General features: G+C 30.9%; 1 protein-coding gene and 1 long non-coding RNA gene across 2 annotated transcripts; both read left to right on the forward strand.

The window, feature by feature from the left end:
- The first annotated feature begins 3832 nt into the window (after positions 1-3832).
- On the forward strand, positions 3833-12007 carry LOC108347724 (AT-rich interactive domain-containing protein 4). Its single transcript, XM_017587146.2, has 15 exons — positions 3833-4391; positions 4489-4677; positions 5530-5583; positions 5731-5819; positions 6246-6522; positions 6807-6863; positions 7194-7225; positions 7390-7525; positions 7941-8114; positions 8945-9583; positions 10340-10477; positions 10568-10666; positions 11069-11169; positions 11312-11402; positions 11526-12007. Exons 1-15 carry the CDS (start codon positions 4245-4247, stop codon positions 11646-11648), a joined length of 2346 nt encoding a protein of 781 aa, XP_017442635.1. The 5' UTR covers positions 3833-4244; the 3' UTR covers positions 11649-12007.
- A 1391-nt stretch (positions 12008-13398) lies between these two features.
- On the forward strand, positions 13399-14083 carry LOC128194084 (uncharacterized). The gene is made up of 2 exons (XR_008245387.1): positions 13399-13538; positions 13763-14083. It is a non-coding gene; the product is annotated as an uncharacterized LOC128194084 (long non-coding RNA).
- Positions 14084-15065: the final 982 nt, after the last annotated feature.

Consider the following 15065-nt stretch of genomic DNA (forward strand, 5'->3'; position numbering starts at 1 on the left):
AAAGGTCAAAGTATGAGCCGACCAAAAAGGTACGGAAAATTAAGTCTTTATTGTCACGTGATAGAAAAAAGAAATCTCATATAAGCATACATAAGGCGTGTACTAATTCAAGTTGCTAAAATAAACAAATGCTGCCGAAATATTTAGTGAAACGTGGGATTGTGTTTTACCTGTTTCTTTATAAAATTAAGTTGAACCAATTTTAATGCAATATCTTTAAACGTATTATTTTGTGCACTTAAATTAATTAAATACAGCTATAAATTTATATTAAAATATAAAATTTAGTAATCTAATGTCCAGATTTTATGTCTATTTTTTAAAAGTAGATAGTTGAAATTTTAAAAAACTATGATTTTCAGTAAATTTATAATTTTGGAAAGATAAATGTTGTTGTGGATAAAGAAGATTTAGGCGTCAATACTCTTATTAAAGAGAGTTGATTAAAAATTTAAGAAGTTTAAATTCGTAGGTTTTTGTAACTTCAAATCACAATGTTGTATAATATAATTGTTATGATTACTGAGTTTCTAGATAAAACGAAGGAAAAGCGGTTCGACGATTCGATTTGAGAAATATCACACCACCTTTTTGGATATTGATCAAATTAAACAGCTCTCTTCAGGGGAGATGATATCTTAAAGTTCAGAAAGAAAATATGTACGTTAAAGGATTGTGAATTAAAATATATAGTGTTATCTCAGTATCATAAAATTAAGTTCAATTTACATTTAAGTGTGACCATGTATCAATATCCTAAAGTCTTATTGGTGGCCTTACATGAATAAAAAGGTTGTCAAGCTTGTAGTTGTTTTCAAACATTAAAATTATTATGATAACCTAACTAAACATTCCATTGTTGATGAAATAATATCCTCTAAGTTACATGACTTAAACTAAGGAGAGACTTTTAAATGAGTAGTGGTTTATGAAAATTTGATGGTGGTAGAAATATGATGCATATATGATGATTTTAATATGATGATTTATCCTTTTAAGTTATATGATTCAAATAAAGAGAAATGTCATAATTGTGTTTGAGTGCTCTTAAGAGAGATTGGATAAACTCTTAAAGAATAATGATTATAGGAAACCTAGAAGGGGTAATATAATGTTGATGACCTAAGTTGAGTAGTATGATACAAAATTAACAACATAACTTCACTAAAATTCAAATGTGATTTTTATTGGAGGAGACACTTCTATTTATAAACTTAGGTAATTTTAAAGGTGTCTTCAAATTATAAAAGCAAAAAATCCTAATACTTTAACTTGAAGACCCTATAAAAATTCTATCCATTAGGAGGAGGACACATGACCACTAATACTCTTTATTACGAGCATGATACATATTCACTACTAAAGAGAGATCCTTTTCATTAGGAGCATACCACGTGGCCATTACACTCTCAAGAAAGAAAGACCAAGAACCCCTCAACCTTGGAGAGCAAGCCTTCTCCAAAGGCGCATGTTGACTTGGTAGTTAACCACAAAATGCCCCCACCTCTAGGTCATTACCAAGCCCAAAAACCTTACATTACTTGACCCAAATATGGAAATCTAGATAACTTGATCCATTATATAAGACCTAAAAAGAAATATCCTATAATACTAGATCCATAATACAAGATCCAAAATAAACATATTATACTAACAACTCACTCGTGATCCATAATGATAAGAGTTTGTACTCACTTTTTATAAATGATTCTAATTTTTCTTGAGTGTGTTTGATCATGACTAGGAGGTATGTCATTAAGTATGGAGGTGATATAGTATTTTTATGAAATTTCATATTGACTTACCATACATTGAGGAAGCATGATTCAATTTGGATCATAATGGAAAAATTGCCAAAAATTACACACTTTCTACTTATAGTACTAGTGCAACAAATACTTTTTATGCCTATTTAAAAATATTTTTTATGTCGATTTTGAAACTAATATAGATACACTTTGACAGAGAAAGTTTTTATTTTTTATGTTGATTTTGAAGCAATTGACACAAAAACATTCTACCAAATTCTCCATAAAACTCTAATTCCACCATTTCTTGTTACATTTAAATCCTTAACAGTGACGCAAAATCTCAAACATTTCATCAACTCTTTATCACTTCCCAACTTCTTATTCATTTAAAATTGGCACTGCACAAACTTTCTATGTGGATTTTAAGTATAGCTAACATAGAAACTCTTTACTTTATTATAAAATTATCATCATATAATTTATTATAGTGTGTAAATTATATCCTGACATAATAAATTATTATAAAAAATTAATTTTGCACTAATATAAATTTAAATTTTTTTATAGAAAAGTTAACTCAAATTTATGATGAAATAGTTAAATTATATGATATTGTCAAAAATTCAAAATTTACTTATAAGTTTTGACAAACTCTGTAGGATAGATGGTAAAATTACCCAAAATTAATACAGCAAACAAATGAGAATATTAAGATGATTAATGAAAGATTGAAAACATCTCCGAAATGGATAAAATTTTTATACAAATGATATTTAGAATTCCGTGAAGTAATCATATATTTACAAAAGTGGATGGTATAAGAAGAACAATCAAATAAAATATAAATTGAATCCAAAATTTATAAATCCTCATCAAATCAAATGTTCATTTTTTTTGTTAGTTTATAGCTTAGAAAAGAATAACATATAGTCTTATTATTGTTTAAGATTTAGAGAAATAATATGTATTTTACATTATGTATCACTGTTGAGTAAAATATAGTGTTTGTTTTTAAAATTTGATTCTCCTTTTAATATTTGTTCCTATAAATAGCAACATTTTTTTAAGAACTTCAGCTGTGGTTACAAGTATATATTCGTCTCTATTAAATCAATTTTAAAATTCTATTAAAACTATAAATATTAAAAGTTCAACCACATATTATAATTTTAGTACTAAAAGATATATCCTAATAATTTTTAATATGTAAAATATGCTTTATCCACTAGAGATAAATTTTATAATATATATTAGTTTTGCATGATAAATATTAATATATAAATGAACTTTTTTGTAAAATTTTAAATATGTTATTATATTCTAAAATTCTATGCTTAAATACAATAGTTTTAATCCACAGTGTGCATGCATGATGTAACAATGCTATTCAGAGTTTTTTTATTTCTTTATTAATCTAACATCAATTTTAAGTTAACCATTTTCTCTCATTCTAGTATAACTTTTTTTTATGTAAATTTATTATCTAATCAAATAAAAGCAACCGAATAATTTTTAGTTAATTAGTATTTTTATTTAGAGGAAAAATGACACTCATTCACAAAAAATCTATATTTTTAATTTTAATAAAAATTGTCATAAATTTATTAAATTTATTATAACTATTATAATAAGATTAGATTATAAATAAATGTTAAATATATTATTTTTATTTAATCTTTATTTTTTATTTTTAGTTTCATTTTTAATAACATTAGTATAAAAAAACATAGATGACAGAAGTAAAAGATTGTATATCTTCATGATACCAAGAAACATCTGGCATTATGGTATATGTCCATGATCTGCAAAGGCCAGTTTATTTGGAATCCCAAGGCTAACATAAAGCAGTGGTTTGTTAGTTTTATATAATAATAACAACAAATTATTTACTAAAAGTTGTTATATTTACTATGATTTTTTCTTAGTCAATATGTAATAATTTTAATTTTTCTGTGTATAAAAATTTATCTCTTTAATTTGAAAAGAAAATATAAAATTATTTTCCAAATAAGTCAACAAACAACACAAACTTACCAACCGCACTTCGATAGAACTAATGCAGTGTAATTTTGTAAAAAAACTAAATTCGGAAGCAGAACGACGCCGTCTTAGTCTTCAGAAAGAACAACATGAGAATATGTGAATCCCGAATCCGCATCACGTTTTTCCAATCTTCTTCTTGTTCAATCTTCATCTTCCAATCCCAATCCATCCATCGCGTTAGGGTTTTAATACTTGCAGTTCCTCATCCTCTTGTTCTCGCGCACTGTCATTGCCGCACCTTCTCTCCTCGATCGCCAACTATCTTCGTCCCTCCGACTATGCAACGCACCCTCGCAATTCCTCCGTAGTTTTGCGAAACAGGTTTTCTTCGGTGCAGCAAAGTGCGTAACTGAGTCCCGTCGGAGTCCAACTTTACACACCAGAAGTTTGTTCGTCGTTTTCTCAGTGTGAGTGCGTCTCTGAACGGTTTTCCGTTTAGCTTGAACAACGATGTTTCCTTTCCATCCGCATGGAGTTCCGAAACACGCATGCACTCTTCTTGCTGTAACCTGTGGGGCTAGTTTTTCTGAACACATGTCCTCACAGAATCAACACAAATATCCTTTCCCCGAGCTAGTTTCAGCAGGGCGTCTTGAGGTATGCAGGATTAACGCATTCACATTGTTGTAATGTAGGTTTTGGTTTGATGTTGGGGCCACGGGAATAGCATGATGTGGATGTTTTGTTAATGCAGGTTCAAACGCTTCGGAATCCAGATAAGGATCAGTTTAGGAAAGTGCTGGAGTCGTACCAACCGAATTTTGTTTATTTGCAAGGAGAGCAGCTAGAGGATGGCAGAGTTGGTTCACTGGTTTGGCAAGGATTGGAGTTATCGACCTCTGAAGATATCACAGAACTCTTTGGTTCCACATTGCCTACGGCTGTATGTATTCTGAATTTTTAGCTTCTTTTTTACACTGTGTGTTTTTTCTTGATGGTGCTCTAGGTTACATGTATTAAGGTCAGTGAAGAAAGTGGAGAGCTTGTAAAATTTGTAGTTTCTGTATCGTTACTTGCTTGGTTATATTATGGTGACTAATAGCCTTGGAAAAAGAAGGAAAATATAGGAAGTAGATCTGCATACTATTAAGAATGTAGGAGAGAGAAAGAAGGAAAAATAAAGGAAGAAGGAAAAATAAAGGAAGTAAAAATGCATACTGTTAAGAATGTTAGAAACTTTCCTCTATATTTTCCTAGACCAGTTGTATGGCACATATATTTGAACCACGAGTATTGGACCAGTCAATGTGATATCAAAGAATTTAGACTATGGAAACTTGGTGATGTTTGGAGAGTTTTGAGAGGAATCTGGGTATTATTATTATTATTATTATGTCATTTTTTTATTATTATTACTATTACTATTACTATTATTATTATTATTGTTATTATTATTATTATTATTATTATTATTATAGGATGACTAAGTCTCACATTGAGTAATATGGGATGCTTGGTTGGTTACTTAAGTACTTGTCTATCCCCTTAACAACTAGCTTTTAAGGGAAGGTTTCCCAAGTTCTTTGGTGCTTATCCCTTTATTCATGAAATTTAATTGTCTTTCTCTCAAAATTTTGAGCTCTAATTCAGCCTATTTCTTAAGACATTTTTTTTGGCCAAATAATTGTCTTGATCTTATAAAAACTAATATGGTTCATCTGATTTACATTTGTTCCCCAGAGTTGGCATTGTGGGTATGGTATTTCATTTGATGCAATTTCATTGATTTCTTCAGGTTTATTTAGAAATACCAAATGGTGAAAGTTTTGCAGAATCTCTTCATCTTAAGGTAATTTTGTCTTAGTTGCTTGTTAAAACTCAGGTATCAATACTCAACAAACTACAATTTTTGAAGGATGATAAAAAGCAAAAGAACCCATTGCATTCTGATAATTCTATGGTGAAAGTTGGCTTATTTAATTGGTTGACTTTGCAGGGAGTCCCATATGTTATATTTTGGAAGACTGCCCTTTCTTCTTATGCTGCCTGCCATTTTCGTCAAGCATTTCTTTCAGTTGTACAGAGGTATGATATTTTTTATTTTATTGCAACTTGCAAGCATGTGGTGCATTCACAATGAAATGATTTTATGTCCTAAATCCAATTGTCCTACTGATTAAAGTCATATTGATGGATGGTTGCATACGTGTTTAATGATGCTTCCAGTTGTGGCTCATCCATGACAGGAATACTTTCTTGTGAACTCTGGAATTTTTCTAGTTTATCTATTGTTAAAGTAAATCTTTGAAAATTTTACTAATATTTTTGTTTGAACTATGAAGGGCGACACTTTGCACAGTCCTGTGTGCCATTTTTTTTCTCATTTTCTGTGTTCATGCAATATTTGAGACCCTTTATTTTCTTCGGAAAAGGAGAAATTCAAGTAGTGGATTTTGGTAAGATTTTGAAGGCAGTACTTAACATCTAGTGCTGTTTACAAATGTTTTGCAGTTCGTCTACACATACGTGGGATGCTTTTCATCTTGCACGTGCCTCTTTTGAACTTTACTGTGTCCAAAACAACCAAGTACTTTTGACTGACAGTCATGGTGCTCTTAGTGAGATGGGGCCATACCTTCTTGGTGACTGTCTCAAAATCAATGTTGACCCTCCAGAGATTGATGAGGAAGATGATGACGAAACTTCCCCAGGCACTCTGCCTGCCATAAAGATACATGAAGATGAATTGAACTTGAGGTTTCTTATTTGTGGTGCACCTTCAACTGTTGTAAGCTTCTTTTGAATTCTACTTCCTATTAGTGTGCTCTAAAACCACCTTTAATCTTTGATGCTAATTTAATGAAAAATGTTTGTGGTAACTGTGACATTTTGACATGCCCCCAACTACATATGCATGTTAAAATAAGTTTCTCTGTTGTGGAGCAAAGCAAAAATATGTTTACCAATTTGCGACTGACGAAAGGATTGTTATATAACAATTCACTTAAATAAACACACCCATCCACACTAGATATCATTTATCGATTACTCATGGCTTTTGTTTCTTTCCAGGACGAGACATTGCTGAGATCTTTGGAGAATGGACTCAGAGCTCTCTTAACTATTGAAGTACGTTGACTTTAAGTTTAGTTAAAATATCTTAATTGGATGATAAAACTCCATGTCAGCAAAATCTTTATATGTATAACCTTTCTCATAATGTAAAACTTAAAAATTTACTGTTAATGAATAAGATTCACTGTTTTCCCCCCTTCTATTGAATCTGGCGTATTCTTTCCTCAGGAGCAATTTAAATATAGTCTAATAAAATGCAACTTCCCACTGTAATTTTAGTAGTCTTTTACCCTCTCTTGTTTTGTAGCTTTTTGCTACAACGTTTACATCTGCTTGAGATGGTCTCTTGGGAGGTTTTCTCAACTTTTGTATTTATCTTTTCAGATCCGAGGTTGCAAGCTCCATGGCAAGTTTAGGTATGTCAATATAACTTGCGTATGATTTATACTCATACATTTGATGGCTTGAAAAGTGTTTCTCATTCAAATTCCTATATTTTCATGGATATTCACTGGGACTTTATTGAACTGATGAATATGATTTGCCACTATGTAATATATCTTTTTATCCTATGGTACAGTGCCCCACCACCACCTCTTCAGGCAGCCACTTTTTCTCGGGGAGTTGTGACCATGCGATGTGATATATCAACTTGTAGTTCTGCACATATTTCACTTCTGGTATCTGGCAGTGCACAAACTTGTTTTAATGATCAGGTACCCTCCAACTATCTATGCTACTGTTGTTTAAGTATTATTGATGTAGCCAAGAATAAACACTATTTGCTCTGTGATATATAATAATTTTTTAGTTCTAATCCTACATTTCTCTCATCAACTTTTTATAGGCATAGATACATATATTGTGTTTCTTAATGTTGGAGTTATAAGGTTATATATATATATATATATATATATATATATATATATATATATATATATCAAGATGTTTTTTAGTACTATTTTATCATTTTCTTTATCATTAAATTGTCCAATGACTAATTTGCTAAGCATCAAGTCAATAATTTTATATATATACATCGCGGAAGATAATATATACATCGTGCAAGATACTTTTACCTGTTGAAAATTTTAAATTCTTATTCTTTGGTCTATTTGTTTTACTTTTTAGCTCTTGGAGAGTCACATAAAAAATGAGATAATTGAGAAGAGTCAACTAGTTCATGCACAACTCAACAATGAAGGAAACAAACAGAATATTTCTGAACCTCGCAGATCTGCTTCTATTGCCTGTGGAGCACCTGTATATGAAATTTGCATGAGGCTTCCTCAATGGGCTTTGCAGGTTTTAACATCTTTCTCCTTTCTCCTTCTTTATTATAATGTTATCTTTGTTAGTGTCTTATTGCTTAAAGTTATTATTTCTCAATGTCTTTCCTTCTTGCTAGTTTCATACTTGGGATTCATCAATGCTTTAATCATTGCTTGTTGTTCTCTTGTGGGATTATCTAACCTATATGTTAAAACTTTATCCTACATTTTCTGCTTATAATACGTTTCATGTCCAATTTTGTACTAGGAAGGATTAGATAGTAGTATTCCTGCCTGGCATCTACCTTTGTTGTAAAGTACCCTGAATAACTGCTTTTTCTTTCATCTCTTCCCCTTTCAAATGGGAGTACCAAGTTCTTTAAATATGCTGCTGTTTAGCCATATTATAATGAGAATGGTTCTAAGATAATCAAGGAATTTCACTCTGGGATTTTTCATTATGATTTTTTCAAGAAGTAATCATTGTCCCTACTAATCACACTGTTTTGACCTACCTGCTTAACCTGTTTTCAAATTGGATAATCTACATTTGCATAGCTAATAATCTAAGATAACCAAAGATTTGCACACTGGTATTTATCATTTTTATTCTTTCAAGCAGTAATCATTGTCCCTACTAATCACACGGTTTTGACCTATCTGCTTATCCTATTTTCAAATTGCATAATTTACATTTGCATGGCTAATAATGAACGAACTCAAACAGTGACAAGGACTTTTTCATAAATACATGGATGTTAAGTTCAGTATCCAAAGTTTGCATCCTATAAGAATTGGAGTTGTACATTAGGCATATTCGTTGTTATTCGGATTCATAATTGCTTGTTTTGTTGCTCCCTTCAGATTTTGAGACAGCTAGCACCTGAGGTTTCGTATCGAAGTTTAGTTGCACTCGGTATTGCTAGTATTCAGGGGTTGCCTATAGCTTCTTTCGAGAAAGATGATGCTGAGCGTCTACTTTTCTTTTATCAAAATTGTGAGAAAGATAGTGGTACAAGCAAAAATAATATAATATTTAGCAGTCCTCCTGGTTGGTTGAAACCACCCCCTCCTAGAAGAAAAAGGTGTGAACCAAGCCAAGGGGCTAGCCCTGGTGTTCATGACGGTGTCTTTGCAGGGCACGGTACTGTTTGTAAAGTAAATGAAGAGGAAAAGGATAGAAAAATGGCGAATGGCATTAGCACCCCATTAACTCCTGCTAGACAGAGATTAAAAGTATCTGCAATGAGGCCAATCCCTCACATTCGTCGCCATAGAATGACACCTTTTTGTGGACCTTCTGAGACAGACGGTTTTAATGGTGCCCAAGTTGAGGCTAATTTGCCACTTGTTGCCCCAGCAAAGCGGAGTACTGGGTCAACATCTGCAACACACAGAAAATCATTTTCAAGTGCAGCTCAATCTAAGCAGGTTATTTCATTGAACCCATTGCCTCTTAAGAAGCATGGTTGCGGTAGAGGCCCAGTTCAGACGTGCTCTGAGGTTAGTTTTCCTTTGTCCATTGTTGTAAGATAATTTGATGAACTGTAACCTATGGCTACATGACAATTTTTTATTCAAAAATTCTAATTATAGGGATTATTTCTTTTAAAGATATAACTCGAGTATTGTGCTCTGTTTTGATTTTGAATATAGCATTAGCTTACTTGAGAAAAATACAGAGGAATTAGAATGAGTTTTAGAGTGTGTTTTCCCCTCTCTTAGGATTTCATATTTATAATAACCTGTCATACATAAGATATAATAATGTATAAGAGAGAAGAGAATTCGAAAAGATACACCTAGGAACTAGGTCTAGCACAAAACACACAATACCTACAATAAATCCTATTCAAGACTATTTATTGTAACAATCTTCAAATAGAAACGTCTAAATTACTGCATAAGTTGATGAAAATGGTTGCTGTCATCCAGAAAAGAGAGTTTTCTTATATGGTTTTAACATTGATGTGAATTTTAATTGCCTATCCTAGAAGGACGATCTTCCTTTTCTAATTAATGATCTTTTTGGATCAATATTTCATAAAAGAATGTTATTCTAAGACCTAAATATTGCTAAATCATACTGGGCCAAGGGCCAACTGATATACGATGCAAACATTCAATGACAATCTATATTTAAAAAGCAAAAAAAAAAAAAAGAAATCTCTTGCTTTTCTTGTTTTCCTTTTAGTAATTTTTGGTCTGTATTCCATGAAGAAATTTTGTCCTAATCATTCCTGTAACTTTCTTTATTAGGAGGAATTTCTTAAAGACGTCATGGAGTTTCTAATTCTCCGGGGACATAATCGCCTAATTCCTCAAGGAGGGCTTATTGAGTTTCCTGATGCCATACTCAATGGAAAACGTCTTGATCTCTACAATTTGTATAAAGAGGTGAGTTAATGACTCTATTCTTTCAGAATGATTATGGATAAGTCTTTTTTTTTTTGTATATTTTCTTTCTCAATTTGTTGGTCTTTTTAGGTGGTTACGAGAGGAGGATTTCATGTTGGCAATGGCATCAACTGGAAGGGGCAAATCTTTTCAAAGATGCGGAATTACACAACTACCAATAGGATGACTGTAAGTTCTATGCGTTGACTATATACCTTGAGTAGTTCATTTGGTCCCAAAGCTGAGTGTTGCTTGCCCCTACCTTAGACGGAAAGAACCTTAAATTAATGCTTTCTTTCTTTTACAGTATTCTGTTCTGTTCCTCTTTCCAAAAACTAAAAATGGCGCAATCAGTTTATTTTATGGGTTGGGTCTTTGACTTAGACGTTGGTTTAAGTACTGATAATCATATGTTGCTGGCTATGCCTCTGTTATAGGTTCTTTAAAACATTGTTAGTTATATTGGCATAGAAGTTAAGATTGCACTGATGAGAAGTTCTTTGACTACTGAAGAAATTATGTTCTGACTGAATGTTTGTTTATTATGTGAAATGAACTGGAAGCTAAGGGTTTTTGTGCCTTCTTCTACAGGGTGTTGGAAATACTCTGAAAAGACATTATGAGACCTACCTTTTAGAATATGAATTAGCGCATGACGATGTGGATGGAGAATGTTGCTTGTTGTGTCACAGGTTTGTACTTAATATTTTTTTAGCCAATGAAGCTATGCAGTCTCATTATTTTAAGAGTCTTAATGTATCTTTCACTTTATGATTGGCAACCGTAGCAACAGCTAATATATAATTTTTATGTACACTCATTACTGCTAAACAGTAGCGCAGCTGGTGATTGGGTGAATTGTGGCATATGTGGTGAGTGGGCCCACTTTGGCTGTGACAGAAGGCAGGGTCTAGGCGCATTTAAGGTACTACTTCATCACATAGAATTATTGTATATACGATTAGTCTTGATGTTATAAAGAGAAAAATAATATCACTTTGCTTTTAATTATATTAAGGTTCTTGTCTTTAATTGACAACTTTTGCAGGATTATGCAAAAACAGATGGGCTAGAATACATATGTCCTCATTGTAGTGTTACAAATTTCAAGAAGAAACAAAATGTTGGTAATGGGTATTCTCAAGGGTCAATGCCTTCACGACTCCTTTGATGGTTTCTTTTCTGGAAGAGCAGACAAATTACTTACCTGCTTTGCGGATTTATCTGTACTCTATGTTTTAGATAGATTAGTAAAATATAGGAGGAAAAAAAAATTAAAATTAGGTCAATCAACAGAAATGTCATTAGGATTAGGCGAACCCCTTTCACCTTTGTTATTAATTAAGGGGAACAAAAATTCCTAATTCAGATAATGGAACTCTTACCACTTTCCGATCCCATCACATCAAACTCTCCATTGTGAGTTCAGAGTTAGTTTATTACGAGTGTCCTATTGTATTGAAAGGAAAATGTGTATAGACTTCTGCACTGAGAATGTTTATATGATTTAATTAAGCATATCATTTTCAAGTCTTTTTATTATATTCAAATACTACTTCTTGGTTGTCAGATTTGATTGAGTAATGTCAAATAGAAAAAAATAATGTATATAATTGCTCATATAATTGCGTTCTGTATACGATCTAATTGCTCATATGTTCACAACCAAGACAACTTTTGAATACAGAAGGAATACTTTTTTGGGAAGAGATTATTTTGATAAAAAGCACTTTTTTTTTATCAAAATTAGAATAAGCACCTCGTAACATAATTTTAAGACTTTTAGTTTACTTAGAATCACTTTTAATTCTACTTTTAAGTATAAATTATTCTGTTTTGAGAATTTGCATTTTCTTTTGTGAATGGGCTGTCTAATGAAACTTCAAGAACAAACTTGCTCTTTTTTTTTTATCATGAATTAGATTTTATTGAAAAATCTACCGCCCTTATAACTCCAATAAAAAAAAGTAACATGCTTATTAAAAAAAAGGATATAATATATAATCTTCACTTAAAACTAACGTGTAAATTGTAACTTTTTTCTGTTTTGAAGCATTATTATTATTATTATTGATGACGAGACAATGCATCCCATACTAACTAAAAAAGAATAAACTTACTTTTGCCATTTGCATTTGGGATATGTTCTAATGTTTCGAAACACATGTCAAAAACAATATTTTGTAAACATTTCCTAATATTTTGATACGAGCTGCACAATAGAAAAAAAAATACCGATTCTCTTTGTCCCTGCAATCGAACAGAGAATCTAATTAGGTCGTTATATTCAATACGACAAGGTGTTAAGTGGGTAGTTATACTAATTGTACAACGTGGAGAAGTTTATATTTTGGCCTAATTAATTTTGAAATAACTACTTCTAAAAAGTATTATAAATTAAAAAGGCTGAAAATAACATCTCAAACGTGAATTAATTAAAAGAATTGATTTATTTAGATTATGAAGTAAAGTTATTTCTGGAATACCAATTTGTTTCTATAAAATTGATTTTGTATCTCGAATCAATCCTATTTACCATGAAAGGTTTCTTTTAAACTTTTCTCTCCATCAATCAATTTTATATTAAGTCTCTTTTTTGTTTAATATAGTAATTTGTTACAAGTTGTAATCAATCTCGCCCTAATATTTTTAAAATTCTCAATCAACGTGGTCCTTTCTGAAAATTTGGGAAAGTTAGTATAGAAGATTCTAACTCAAAATACTAAAATTACACGGTAGCATTTATAATGTTTTTTTGAAAGAAAAGAACATTCTCACGAAGGAATTTGATTAGAAGTAGTTAAGAAAGGAGAAAGAAGTTATCAAAGCATTATATCAGATTCTATCATGGCGTGGATTCAACATAAATATTCCTAAGGAATAACTGCTTGAGTTAATGTTCCTTTCTGAAAACACCACACACTCACTCATTTCTCTTATATAAGATTCATTCTTCCAAACCAACCCTTCATCCTTCAAAAAACACATTTCTCTAATTTCTCCTTCACTTTCTGCTTTTCATGGCCAACATTATTGTCAACCCTTCTTCTTTCCTTCTCAGGTTAACCCCACCACTCTCATCTCTTATTCTTCTGCTTTGCATCACTATAATCCATTCTCACAAAACTTCAAGACAATATCATAAATTTTTTGGTGTTATAATATATATACACATTTCTTTAACGATTTTAACTACTGAGAAAGAAGTTGTCCATAGTTTATTGTGTACTGTTTTTGTTTTATGGTATGCAACATGTTAAATATATGAAGGCATTAATGGTGCAGGAAGCGATGGTGTAGTGTTGTAACAGAGAGTTTCAGGATGCAAATGGAAGGCAAAAGAGTGAAAGGAAAAGCAAATAAAGAAGATAAGTTTTGGATGAGAGATCCAAAGAGTGGAAATTGGATTCCAGAGAAACACTTTGGTGAAGTTGATGCTGCTGAGCTTAGGGAGAAGTTTCTGCCCAAACCACACACTAAATCTACCAATCAACTTAACTAGAATCTCGTTCAAACAAAAACCACTTATATGTAATAAATATATGTTCTTGATGGTCTCGCTTACCTCTATAATAAGTCAATTTCATCATCATTAATTGTTCTCTATATCCAATAATTCTATATTTACTTGCTCTCTTAACTTTTCATTGCATTTTTTAAAAATAAAATCTTAATATAATTTCAAATTTTAAAACAAAAAGTACCTTTAATATATATAATGTATAACTCAATTATAAAATATCTTCATAGAATATATTTTTCTAAAATAAAAGAATTTTCAATGTGAGTTTTCTTCAGGAGAACATCCTCACCAAAATGAATCAAACTATAAGTAGTAAATAAATTTATGTATAAAAACTTAAGATATCGTAACTCAAAATCTTAAAATAATTAATTTATGAATTCATTTATTTATGTATATCATTCAACTTATTTGTTTTTAGTTAGGGTGGAAACTTCCAACTTGAATTCTTAATCAATTTTGTATTGGATTACTAAATATTATCATCGTAATTTATTAAAGATAATAGTATAAAACTATTTGCATATATAACTACTTTATTTAGATAATATTAAAGTTATATATAGTTTCATTGTTTTAAAAGATTAATTTCATTAATCAGTATGTGTCAAGGAGATTCTTTTGTGTGTATATATTGAATTATATTATAAAAAGTGACTTTTAGTTTAATTAGCAAATAGTAATGTTAAAATTTTACTTTTAATATTGTTCAAAATGTAATTTTAACTATATTTCTAACTAATTTACAATTTGAACCTCTGAAAACACAAACATTATAAATAAAAGATTTTATTTTATTAAATTAGATGTATTCCTCTTTCAAATTTGTATTCACAAAATAAAATTTAACCATCCAAAAATATTTGTTGAAATATATTATAGAATTTTAGTGTGAATTTGGTAGTGACTATATGTATTCAATCCATTGTTATCCATAGCTAACATCACACGTTATAACTAATTATGAAGAATTGTCTCACACTCCTATCATTTATAGGAATGACAATGAGTCGGATTGAACATAGATAATGTCTACTTACTACCCCATCATACTAAAATAATCTA

This window comes from Vigna angularis, chromosome 9 (genome assembly GCF_016808095.1).
Source record: "Vigna angularis cultivar LongXiaoDou No.4 chromosome 9, ASM1680809v1, whole genome shotgun sequence".
NCBI lineage: Eukaryota > Viridiplantae > Streptophyta > Magnoliopsida > Fabales > Fabaceae > Vigna > Vigna angularis.